This window comes from Ranitomeya variabilis, chromosome 2, assembly GCF_051348905.1.
Source record: "Ranitomeya variabilis isolate aRanVar5 chromosome 2, aRanVar5.hap1, whole genome shotgun sequence".
In the NCBI taxonomy this organism is placed as follows: domain Eukaryota; kingdom Metazoa; phylum Chordata; class Amphibia; order Anura; family Dendrobatidae; genus Ranitomeya; species Ranitomeya variabilis.
This window is the reverse complement of record NC_135233.1, coordinates 229,095,209-229,109,205: the sequence shown is the minus strand read 5'-3', so window position 1 is coordinate 229,109,205 and position 13,997 is coordinate 229,095,209. Positions and strand designations below refer to the sequence as shown.

General features: G+C 42.2%; 1 protein-coding gene across 2 annotated transcripts in view; it reads right to left on the bottom strand.

The window, feature by feature from the left end:
- Window positions 1–13,997, bottom strand: part of ENG (endoglin) — a 51,052-nt gene that overhangs the window by 18,571 nt on the left and 18,484 nt on the right. For both annotated transcript variants that reach the window (XM_077283891.1, XM_077283892.1), the window contains exons 3-4: window positions 7,410–7,556; window positions 5,565–5,739 (exon numbers count right to left, since the gene is read on the bottom strand). In XM_077283891.1, the coding sequence (XP_077140006.1) occupies window positions 5,565–5,739; window positions 7,410–7,556 (322 nt within the window). The remainder of the gene's footprint in view (window positions 1–5,564; window positions 5,740–7,409; window positions 7,557–13,997) is intronic.

Genomic DNA, 13,997 nt, shown 5'->3' with positions numbered 1-13,997 from the left:
CCTCTCTTGCCTCCAGAGAATAGACCCCAAAAGTCGGATACAAGCCCCCCACAAATAATAACGGTGAGGTAAGAGGAAATGACAAACACAGAGATGAACTAGGTTTAGCAAAGAGAGGCCCACTTACTAATAGCAGAATGTAGTAAGATAACTTATATGGTCAACAAAAACCCTAACAAAATTCCACACTGGAGATACAAGAACCCCCGAACCGTCTAACGGCCCGGGGGGAGAACTCCAGCCTCCCTAGAGCTTCCAGCAAGGTTAGGATACAGATTATGTACAAGCTGGACAAAAATGCAAACAAAAACAAATAGCAAAAAGCAAGAAAGCAGACTAAGCTTAATTTAGCAGGAACCAGGATCAGTAGACAAGAGCACAACAGATTAGCTCTGATTACAACGTTGCCAGGCATTGAACTGAAGGTCCAGGGAGCTTATATAGCAACACCCCTGACCTAACGACCCAGGTGAGCATACAAGGGATGAATGACATACCCAGAGTAAAATCACTAGTAACCACTAGAGGGAGCCAAAAGGTAAATTCACAACAGTACCCCCCCCTTAGTGAGGGGTCACCGAACCCTCACCAAGACCACCAGGGCGATCAGGATGAGCGGCGTGAAAGGCACGAACTAAATCGGCCGCATGCACATCAGAGGCGACCACCCAGGAATTATCCTCCTGACCATAGCCCTTCCACTTGACCAGGTACTGAAGCCTCCGCCTGGAGAGACGAGAATCTAAGATCTTCTCCACCACGTACTCCAACTCGCCCTCAACCAACACCGGAGCAGGAGGCTCAGCAGAAGGAACCACAGGCACAACGTACCGCCGCAACAAGGACCTATGAAATACGTTGTGAATGGCAAACGACACCGGAAGATCCAGGCGAAAGGATACAGGATTAATGATTTCCAATATCTTGTAAGGACCAATGAAGCGAGGCTTAAATTTGGGAGAGGAGACCTTCATAGGAACAAATCGAGAAGACAGCCATACCAAATCCCCAACGCGAAGTCGGGGACCCACACCGCGGCGGCGGTTGGCAAAACGCTGAGCCTTCTCCTGTGACAACTTCAAGTTGTCCACCACATGACTCCAGATCCGCTGCAACCTATCCACCACGGAATCCACCCCAGGACAGTCAGAAGGCTCCACATGTCCCGAGGAAAAACGAGGATGGAAACCAGAGTTGCAGAAAAATGGCGAAACCAAGGTGGCGGAACTAGCCCGATTATTAAGGGCAAATTCAGCCAACGGCAAGAAGGTCACCCAATCATCCTGATCAGAAGAGACAAAACACCTCAAATAAGCCTCCAGAGTCTGATTAGTTCGCTCCGTTTGTCCGTTAGTCTGGGGATGGAAAGCGGACGAAAACGACAAATCAATGCCCATCCTACCACAAAAGGATCGCTAGAACCTGGAAACAAACTGGGATCCTCTGTCCGACACAATATTCTCAGGAATGCCGTGCAAACGAACCACGTTCTGGAAGAACACAGGAACCAGATCAGAAGAGGAAGGCAGCTTAGGCAAAGGAACCAGATGGACCATCTTGGAGAAACGATCACATATCACCCAGATGACAGACATGCCCTGAGACACCGGAAGATCCGAAATGAAATCCATAGAGATGTGTGTCCAAGGTTTCTTCGGGACAGGCAAGGGCAAGAGCAACCCGCTGGCACGAGAGCAACAAGGCTTAGCTCGGGCACAAGTACCACAGGACTGCACAAATGACCGCACATCCCTTGACAAGGAAGGCCACCAAAAGGACCTGGCCACCAGATCTCTGGTGCCAAAAATTCCCGGGTGCCCTGCCAACACCGAGGAATGAACCTCGGAAATGACTCTGCTGGTCCATCTAGCAGGCACAAACAATCTGTCAGGTGGACAAGAGTCAGGCCTACCAGCCTGAAATCTCTGCAACACACGTCGCAGATCTGGAGAAATAGCAGACACGATAACTCCTTCCTTAAGAATACCCACAGGTTCAGCGACTCCAGGAGCATCAGGCACAAAGCTCCTAGACAGAGCATTGGCCTTCACATTCTTAGAACCTGGTAAATACGAGACCACAAAGTCAAAACGGGAGTAAAACAATGACCAGCGGGCCTGTCTAGGATTCAGGCGTTTAGCAGACTCGAGATACATCAGATTTTTGTGATCAGTCAAGACCACCACACGATGCTTAGCACCCTCGAGCCAATGACGCCACTCCTCAAATGCCCACTTCATGGCCAACAACTCCCGATTGCCCACATCATAATTTCGCTCTGCCGGCGAAAACTTCCTAGAGAAAAAGGCACAAGGTCTCATAGCAGAGCAACCAGGGCCTCTCTGCGACAAAACGGCCCCTGCCCCAATCTCCGAAGCATCCACCTCAACCTGAAAGGGAAGTGAGACGTCAGGCTGGCACAAAACAGGCGCCGAAGTAAATCGGCGTTTCAACTCCTGGAAAGCCTCCACGGCAGCAGGAGCCCAGTTAGCTACATCAGAGCCTTTCTTGGTCATATCCGTCAGCGGTTTAACAACGCTAGAGAAATTTGCGATAAAACGACGGTAGAAGTTAGCAAAACCCAAGAACTTCTGAAGACTCTTAACTGACGAGGGTTGAGTCCAATCATGAATAGCTCGGACCTTGACTGGATCCATCTCCACAGCAGAAGGGGAAAAAATGAACCCCAAAAAGGGAACCTTCTGTACACCAAAGAGACACTTTGAGCCTTTTACAAACAAAGAATTTTCACGCAGAATCTCAAAAACCATCCTGACCTGCTCCACATGCGAGTCCCAATCATCAGAAAAAACCAGAATATCATCCAGATAAACAATCAAAAATTTATCCAGATACTTCCGGAAAATGTCATGCATGAAGGACTGAAAAACTGAAGGGGCATTAGAGAGCCCAAATGGCATCACCAAGTACTCAAAATGACCTTCGGGCGTATTGAATGCGGTTTTCCATTCATCGCCCTGCCTAATGCGCACAAGGTTGTACGCACCACGAAGGTCTATCTTGGTGAACCACTTGGCACCTTTAATACGGGCAAACAAATCTGACAACAGCGGCAAAGGATACTGAAATTTGACAGTGATCTTATTTAAAAGCCGATAGTCAATACAAGGCCTCAAAGATCCGTCCTTTTTGGCCACAAAAAAGAATCCCGCACCAAGAGGGGAAGAAGAAGGACGGATATGCCCCTTCTCAAGAGACTCCTTGATATATGAACGCATCGCGGTATGTTCAGGTACCGACAGATTAAACAGTCTCCCCTTAGGAAACTTACTGCCAGGAATCAAATCTATTGCACAGTCACATTCCCTATGAGGAGGCAGTGCACTGGACTTAGACTCGCTGAAGACATCCTGATAATCAGACAAATACGCCGGAACTTCCGAAGGCGTAGAAGAAGCAATAGACAAGGGCAGGGAATCTCCATGAATTCCATGGCAGCCCCAACTTGACACTGACATAGCCTTCCAGTCCAAGACTGGATTATGGGTCTGTAACCATGGCAAACCCAAAACAACCAAATCATGCATTTTATGCAGAACAAGAAAACGTATTACCTCCCGATGTTCGGGAGTCATGCACATGGTAACCTGTGTCCAAAACTGCGGTTTATTTTTTGCCAATGGCGTAGAATCAATACCCCTAAGAGGGATAGGATTTTCCAATGGCTCAAGAACAAATCCGCAGCGCTTGGCAAATGACAGATCCATAAGGCTCAGAGCAGCACCCGAGTCCACAAACGCCATGACAGGATACGATGACAGTGAGCAAATCAAAGTTACAGATAGAATAAATTTAGGTTGCAAATTACCAATGGCGACCGGACTAACAACCTTAGTAAGACGTTTAGAGCATGCTGAGATAACATGTGTAGAATCACCACAGTAGTAACACAAGCCATTCTGGCGTCTATGAATTTTCCGCTCATTTCTAGTCAGGATTCTATCACATTGCATTAAATCAGGTGCCTGTTCAGACAACACCATGAGGGAATTTGCGGTCTTGCGCTCCCGCAACCGCCGGTCGATTTGAATAGCCAGGGCCATAGAATCATTCAGACCTGTGGGAATGGGAAAACCCACCATCACATTCTTAATGGCTTCAGAAAGGCCATTTCTAAAATTTGCAGCCAATGCACACTCGTTCCACTGGGTCAGCACGGACCATTTCCGAAATTTTTGGCAATACACTTCAGCCTCGTCCTGGCCCTGAGACATCGCCAGCAAGGCTTTTTCTGCCTGAATCTCAAGATTGGGTTCCTCATAAAGCAAACCAAGCGCCAGAAAAAACGCATCAATGTCAGCCAATGCCGGATCTCCTGGCGCCAGCGAGAAAGCCCAATCCTGAGGGTCGCCCCGTAAAAAAGAAATAACAATTTTTACTTGCTGAGCGGAGTCTCCAGATGAACAGGGTTTCAGGGACAAAAACAATTTACAATTATTCCTGAAATTTCTAAATTTAAATCGGTCTCCGGAAAACGGTTCAGGAATCGGTATCTTAGGTTCTGACACAGGATTTCTGATAACATACTCTTGTATGCCCTGCACACGAGCAGCAAGCTGATCCACACTTGTAATCAAGGTCTGGACATTCATGTCTGCAGCAATTACAAGCCACTCAGAGGTAAAGGGGAAAAGAAAAAAAAAATGAGAGAGAGAAAAAAAAACTCAGAACTTTCTTTCTTATAATCCCGCTTCTGCAATGCATTAAACATTTAATACTGGCCTGGCAAACTGTTATGACCCCAATGGCGAGGGTCTCAGAGGAACAAGTAAGTCTGCGACGTACAAAAATCCAGCTCATAGGGCAGTGGTAACTGGGTTGACCATATAACTACTCCTAACTCCAACACTAGAAGTAGCCGGGGAACATGCCTACGTTGGTCGCTAGATGTCTCGCGCCAGCCAGAGGACTAACTACCCCTAGAAGAGGAAAACAAAGACCTCTCTTGCCTCCAGAGAATAGACCCCAAAAGTCGGATACAAGCCCCCCACAAATAATAACGGTGAGGTAAGAGGAAATGACAAACACAGAGATGAACTAGGTTTAGCAAAGAGAGGCCCACTTACTAATAGCAGAATGTAGTAAGATAACTTATATGGTCAACAAAAACCCTAACAAAATTCCACACTGGAGATACAAGAACCCCCGAACCGTCTAACGGCCCGGGGGGAGAACTCCAGCCTCCCTAGAGCTTCCAGCAAGGTTAGGATACAGATTATGTACAAGCTGGACAAAAATGCAAACAAAAACAAATAGCAAAAAGCAAGAAAGCAGACTTAGCTTAATTTAGCAGGAACCAGGATCAGTAGACAAGAGCACAACAGATTAGCTCTGATTACAACGTTGCCAGGCATTGAACTGAAGGTCCAGGGAGCTTATATAGCAACACCCCTGACCTAACGACCCAGGTGAGCATACAAGGGATGAATGACATACCCAGAGTAAAATCACTAGTAACCACTAGAGGGAGCCAAAAGGTAAATTCACAACACCGTATATCCAATCTGTTGGATATATTACTGAAGGATAATGTTGCTGCTCACCCCTCCTCAGATCCAGGTAAATTCTCTTTGGATTTTGCAGTTCAGCAAAAAAGGTAACTTCTGAGTAATTTGCCTTTGCCCACTGCAGAAGCTCATCACTATTTATAGGCAGATTTTCTTCAGAAATGCTCCATTTTGGGTTTTCACCACTTGTTGTTTTCACAGATGAGGAAAGCTGAAATAAAGACACAACTAAGTGCTGGCGCCAAAATAAATGAAGAATGAAGAATATCTTATGAAAAGGAGATAGATCACATAACATATACCAATAACAATTAGATACAGATGTAGCACCTATTAATGATTTACAAAACCATATACAGTTTCCTGTGTTACAGAATTTCAATGTATCTGTAAAAAGCAGATGCCGTACTGAGGCATTAGATTTTTTTCTCACACCCATAGACTTGAAAGGGTGAGCAAAATTCAATTCCAGAATCAAATCACAGTATGCTGCGATTGTTTTCATAGATTTCGTCAGTGAAAAAAAATCATCCACCATTGAATAACATGGAAAATCTGATAGCACTCGTCTGATTTCTACGCTCGAGTGCACAGGCCTTTCACATTTTGTAATGAATGATGAAACATACAGTTCTCTAAGATCTTAGCTTATAAACAAGAAGGAAAAATGCCAAACTCTTCTTTTCGTTTTATACAACACCTTTATTAATTCAAAACCTCCCAAAAGTGGACATTAAACCAAAGCATCAAAAACCAATGTTCAAATAGTTTATTAAATATAATTAAAATAAAAAAATGGAGAAACTGACAAAATAGTTCACAATAAATATCACAGTGCATAAAAAGTGCATCATGTAGGGTACAGATCAAATAAACATACTGGAGAATAATCTCCAAAGAGACAAACTTATAGGTGCACAAGTATATCATGAGCGGTCTAAAAAGACCAAACTCCAGGAGCTGGAGTTCAGGGGAACTACGGATCATCTCTACACTGGTATCAGTATTTGCTCAGAGACTTTTTATACACTTTATTTGGTCATTTTAGACCGCTCATGATATACTTGTGCACCTATAGGTTTGTCTCTTTGGAGATTATTCTCCAGTATGTTTATTTGATCTGTACCCTACATGATGCGCTTTTTATGCACTGTGATATTTATTGTGAACTATTCTGTCAGTTTCTCTATTTTTTAATTTTAATTATATTTAATAAACTATTTGAACAATGGTTTTTGATGCTTTGGTTTAATGTCCACTTTTGGGAGGTTTTGATATAGTTTAGGGGACATTATGTAATAGAATGAGTTTTTCTCATTGAGTTGTGTATTGACCTTTATTAATTCACAGAAAGAAGATTGGAAACATTCTTGTCTACATTTTGAAAACCCATATCTTTACGTGGTTCTGATGGATAGACTGACAGGCAGGCAGGCAGACAGACATACAGATAGACAGACAAACAGACAATTTCAAAGACTGAAAAAAACTTGTTGATCTAGTACAGCTCAAACAAGTGGAAGTTTGTTACATAGTGTTCAGTCCATAAGATGATAGATACATAGATAGATAAATAGATACATAGATTAGATATGGGATAGATAGTTTTGAGGTTTATGTATGCATAAATATATTAAATAGAAGATAATTTGTAAATAGATAAATATATTCAGATTCTGAAAAAAAACGTATCCTCTGTCCCCACAACAGAACAGTTGCTACAATGGTATCAAGTCCATAAGTTAGATAGATAGATAGATAGATAGATAGATAGATAGATAGATAGATAGCAATTTTTTTTTTATCACTCCCATAAAATCCATTGTATACTTATTAAGTATGTCCAGAATGACAGTAATAAGAGACGAGGCTTATACTTACATACAAGTTGATTGGGTAGTTGATGGCACTGCCGGTGATAACTGTGAACACTTGGGTGTTTGCATTTATAATAAACACTGGGGGCTTCTCTGACATATCTCCATCCGCATCCTCTCGGGAGACCTCCATCGTCAGGTACTCAAAAGCCTACAAAAAACATTAGAAATTAATTTAATACAAGATGGATAATCGATACCATCATCAACAGAGATCTTTATATACAATACAACTGCTCTTTTCACCATTGGCTAAAGGAATGGAAAAAATGACGTATTATATTTTTAATCACCTTTATACATCATTATGCTTCATCTAATCTAAGCAGTTTTGCTGATTATATATGTTTTCTAAGAAAAAAAAAACTTTTTTAAATGAGGCCTGCTGGTTGTTCTGTGGAACAAATATTATGGAGACACAAATCTCTGCCTTCTGCTTCCCATCCATCACCACTGTAAACTGATCCAATGCACTGCCATGTCCTGCTTCATCTGGGCTAGTAATAGTGCTAGGAATAGGGTTAAGGATATGGCTGGTATTATGGGTGGGTTAGGGATAGGACTAGGGTTACATAGTAAATATATTTGAAAAACGCAAATGTTCATTATGATCATCTGAGAGAAAGGATAAAAGGAATGGGTATATGCACAATCACAATGCCTGATCTATTCTGCCCCCAAAAAGCTAAGCTCTACCTCCTGATCCCAATTATTAATCCAACTAAACATTCAGAAAATAACTTTACACCTTTATATAATTGTTTCTGTTATTTTCTTATGAAAAGCAACTAAGCCTTTTTTTTTAAACAATTGATGGTTACCTTCTAGTCTTGCGGTAGACTATTCGACAGCAGTCCTACTTGTGACAAAGAACCTTACTTTCTCCAGACGAAGGTCCCACCTTAGATATTTATTGTCAAAAGTAAATAAATTTAATTCTTTTAGTCTTTCCTCATAATCAAGCTCTTCCATCCATGTCCCTTATCAGTTTTGTGACTCTTCTTTGTACCTTTTCTAGCTCCAAGGCATACTTTCCATACTGCATTTTCCGGATTAGGTTGCACTAACACTAAAGTGGTGGTATTACATCCCTGTCCTGCAAGCTCATACCTCTTTTAATACATGACAATATCATGCTGGCTGTAGGAGCTGCCTAATGACATTGCATGCTGTTATTTAGACTGCGATCAAGTACACTCAGATCCTTCTCTACAAATGACTCTCCTAGTTTTACTCACTTATGATGCCTGCATATTATTAGTGCCCATGTGCATAGCTTAACACTTCTCCATATTGACCCTCATCTGCCAAGTGGATGCCTAAAAACTCAATTTGTCAGAAGTAACTTATGCACATTTTCCATAGACTTCACTATAAAGCATAGCTTGTGTCATCTGAAAAAATAGAAGTAACACTATTAATCCTGTCTTCCATGATAAATAAGTTTAATAATAGCAGACCAAGCACTGACCTTTGGGGCCACCACTTATAAGCAAAGACCATTCAGAGTAGCAGTCATTCACCACAACTCTCTGGGTGCGATCACTCTTCTACCCATTTTCTTTCCAAGCCTTACTTTCTAATTCTATAGACCTTAATTTATGCATTAGGTGTCTATGTGGGACAGTATCAGATGCATTTCAAAAGTTCCAAAAACACTATATTCACAGCTACCCCTCTGTCCAATTTTCTACTTACCTCTTCATAAAAATTAATCAGGGTAGTTTGACAACTTTTGTCCTTCAAAAAAACATTTTGGCGATAACTCGTGATATTATTTTCAATCATATACTCCTGTATATAATCCCTTACAAGTTCCCACAATGGATGTTAAAAGTTTATTGGTCTACAATCACCTGGGAAAGATCTGGAGCCCTTTTTGAAAATGGGCTGCACATTGGCACAAAGGTAATCGCTTGGTACAGTACCAGTCCTTAGGGATAGAGCTAGGGTTAAGCTTAGGGTTAGGGTTATTTTTAGGGGTAGTGCTAGGGTTAGGCAGTCCTATTGTTAGCGCTAGGATTAGACTAGCATTAGGTTTAAGGATATGTCTAAGATTAGATTTAGAAAAATAAAACAAAAAGCAGCACCAAAAGAAAACAAAGGGTGCAAAAAATCCTTCCAGGTATATACCAAACCTCATGTTATAATCCAGAAAAATGAAGGCAGCACTCCAATAGAAAAAATAAAGGTGGTTTATTGGCCCATGTGCGACGTTTCAGTCCAGGATGTGGACCTTTCTCAAGCTTTTTTATTAAGAAATTAATAAAAAAGTAATAAATATATATATGTATGTGCGTGTATATATATAGGGATGCAGTGACCCCTGTTACAGGTAGGGGGCGCTGCATGGTCTCCTCAGAATATGCACGGAGGTGTATTGAGGCCTTTGGAATGCATGGCAGTCGCAGGCATAACTGTGGTGATGAGACAACGTCCGGCATTATTGTAACTGGCCGGTATGTGTCGCATAGGAAAATACTCTGCGCTGTAAGCCTGAAGTAAGGTTGTTCTGGGACTTGTAGTCCCAAAAGTATTTGTGTAGTTTTAAAGGGAGGCTTGCAGGGTTAGTCGGAGAGCTGGGCGGGTCTGGCTAACCACACAGCTCCCACCTATGGGAGTGGTTACAGCTTCATAAGGTGACCAGGGAGGGTCACATGGTTCCTGGGTATGGACCTGAATTGTTCCTTGGCTGTAAGGTCCTTTGAGAGGAAAGGCTTGGGTGTTGGGAGGTCCAGAGTGGGGACCGGATCCCTGAAGAGCACCTGGTGAGGCCGTGATCCTGAGTGGCCTCTATGCTGGGAGGTCCTGTGTGTGGACTGGATCCCTGAAGAGCACGAGGTGAGGCCATGAACCTGAGTTGCCTCTGTGTTGGGAGGTCCTGTGTGTGGACCGGATCCCTGAAGAGCACAAAGTGAGGCCATGGATCTGCAGAGCCAGTGACAGCTACTGTGTGTGGGGGAAGCTACCATCCTTCGGTGGGTCTGGAACAGACTGGTGTATGTGTGTCTGGCAAGTTGGTGGTCCCCGTTAGACAGCTTCTCCAGTGGATATAATGAACTGATCGGCGTATGGTCTCCTACGGAAACTGGGCAGAGAAGTCTGGCGTGTTTGGAGACTCCGAATTAAAGCAGAGTACTAAGAAGCGTTATGAACTGTGCGGTCACCCTTTGTAACTGGACGGACTGGGGTCCAGCATGTTTAGTGACCGCAACTTAATGACATGTTCTGATACAGTGTGTAATGGACTGTTCGTGGTACGGTTTATGACTCTACAATAAACCGCATAGACTGTTATGTGCAAAAAGTGTTCCTGTGTGCATCTATCCCGTTGCCAAGCGAGTATTCCCCAACCCATTAGTGATCGCTGCACCATGATGGTGACGTTTCAGTTCAATACAGCGAAAAAAAAAAGGTTCGCTATACTGAACCGAAACGTCGCCATCATGGGCTAAATAAAATAGCTTCTTATTCACAGACAAGTGGTATGCTGCTTCCTTTTTGGACTACTATACATATATACAAAAATCTGGAAAAAAACAAGAGGATCAAAGGGAAAAATTATAATAATTTTTAGTGCTCTGTGCTGGTTCTCTGGAAACATGGGGATCGAGGTATAATGGTCAAGATAAAATGCGGATGGGAAGTTAGATTGTAAATCTCTATATGTATTTTCTGTACAGCAAGCTTTATTTTAGGAATATGGGTTTTATGCCTAAAACATTCCCTGTTTCAGGCCTCTTATGTTGCAGCCAAAACATTTGTTTTCACTTAACATTACAAAATGTAAAAGCGAACATCTTGGTGTAAAAAGAAAATCTTGTCCAGGAATTAATCTTCCCCCCCCCCCCCTCCGAAGCAGAAGGCCCATGGGGGTTTTTGACTGCGTACAAAGTAGGGAGTTTTTGTCACCAGAATGACCCAGAGATTTGCATCCCGTAACGACACAGTGTCGCCCTGAATGATGCCGCCTGGTGATTCGACTCATTTTCTAATTTTATCCAGTGAAGTTTCAGACATTGTTTCCCCTGAACTGAATTAGGACTATAATTTAAGCTGCATTTCCAGTAATTCTTCTCTGAACCGAGAATGGTCTGTTTCCCCCACCCAATACAGTATACCCTTTGCACTATATACTGTGTAGGCCTCATGTAAACAACACAAAGGAACAGTTAGGAATTAGGTCCACAAATTTCACCTGAGCAAGTCTACATCTCCAATACACCCCTTTTTAAAGGACTCAAACACCTTTCAGAGCAATTTGATGTATTCTTAGCTGAAAATAATCTTTGCAATTGAATTTCATTAAAATGTTGCTCCATTGGCATTCTATAGTCACTGTATCGCACTGTCAATTAACTGAGAATCTGCCAGCCAGCTCCTTATGACCGGAGCATTTATAATTGTTTTCTTTCTTCTTTTGAGCTCCTCTCAGCTGATTTCTGACCATAGTTCTAACCATAGCATTCAGCTCAACTTTTGTGTGTTCATAAATCATCTGAAAGGAGCTTAGAAGATGGATGATAAAAATTACTAGGTCAAATGAGCTCACTAATGGATTCTCTCTAAACTCTTTCTACGGAAAGCAATTTACTGTACAACACAAAGACATAAATGGAAAACAGTGCAAAATTTGTGATTTTTTTTGCCAAAAATACAAGCGCTTGGGTTCAAATTAAGTTGCCTTTGAAGGTGTTCATATACTTTAAGCTAAAGTTTAATGGCACAAAACTTGTCGTAAAAACACATGATTAGAAGTTTTGATCTATGAGATTCTGAAACCCCTACCAAATGCTAGAACAGAGGGGCAGAAGTTCTCAGTCGAGCTCTGGCCTCCACAAACGCTTAGAACTTAGGCTACGTTCACATTTGCCTTGTGCGCCGCAGCGTCGGCGACGCAACGCACAACGCAAATGTAAACGCATGCACAACGCAGCGTTTTGTGACGCATGCGTCCGCTTTTGCATGGTTTTGGGTGCAGAAAAAACTGCAACTTGCTGCGTCCTCTGCACCCTGACGCATGCACCACAGTGACGCATGCGTCACAAAACGCAAGTGCAACGCATGTCCATGCGTCCCCATGTTAAGTATAGGGGCGCATGACGCATGCGGCGACGCTGCAGCGCCCGTCGCTGCGGCGCAGAACGCAAATGTGAACGTAGCCTTATCTTTTGAGTCAGTCTTTAGTCTAGTCAGGGATAGAGCTCAACAATCAATGAAGTCTCAGCACTCAAACCCCACCAATTAAAACTTCAGACATTTATCAATGACCTCTATCATTAAGCTTGGTCCTGTATTGTGTAGTTTAGAGAAAAATTAAGACTACTCTGTAACTGTAAATCAGTAATAGCACCATGTAATCTACCCCTTGGTAGGTGCAGCGTTAAACTAAAAATATTAACTCCATGCCCTGAGATAAAAAACATACTGAGTATCTGCGACATAAGTAGTTCTATATTAAACTATAGATTTTAATTTCTAAAAGCTATCTATGAGACAGTAAACCACCCAGACGTATTCTAAGGACTAGAGGCTAATAGCCACGAGCCAGAGGCGATAGGCTAATATTCTAATACTTCCATAATATATTACAAAAGTAATGCTGCCATACCGTGCAAAAATGCATTACTAAATTAGTACCATCATACACTGCACAAATATTACCTCTATACATTACACAAATAATACATTATATGGTGCAAAAAATAGTACCACCATATGATGCACAAATATTACTGCCATACAGTGCACAGGTAGTCCCACCAAAAACGTACAATTCATATCTCGATTCAGCAATTGGTGAATATTCAAAAAGTTTAACCACACGTTACCCACACTTCGTAAACCATGCAGTGCAAATATATTACCATCACGTGGTGCTCTAATAGTACCACTGTACAATACACAAATAGTACCACCTTACAGGGCTCAAAAAAGTACTGCTAGACATTACACAAATAGTACTATCATACCAAGCAAAACAATATATATATTAGTTACAGTATTGTCATAGCATATATCACGTATATATCTCAAAACTGACTTCAATGCATATGTAAGGAAGAGATATTTGTTGTTATATAATGGATTGCACTGTTATAAATGTGATTTTATCTGTTTAGTAACTTACATGCACTTCCTTGGAGAATAGATAGTTAACAGCTGGGACTCGCCCAGAATGGGGAAGAGAGAAGACTTTCTGATAGTAGAGACAGATCTAAGGGCTGAGGTTGGCAGACTGACATGTTATATAGTGTGTTCTGTGTTTAGAGGGAAGATTGCAGAACATCACATAATGCATCCTAAGGACCAAGGAAACGTGACAGAGAGATTTGATGGAGTGGAACCCAGGCCAGAGAGGCCACCTAAACACTACAGATCTTAAACCAGGGGAAGTAAAAGGCCAACTTTAAGGGGATTGAATGAGAAGGGCTTGTATCAGCATGACTATAGTGAACTGCTATCTACTGGGAATTACCGTATTTTTCGGACTATAAGACGCACCTGATTATAAGACGCACCCCCAAATTTGGTGAAGAAAAAGAGAAAAAAATATTTTTTTATGTTAAATGGGGGTCTGTCTTATAATGCC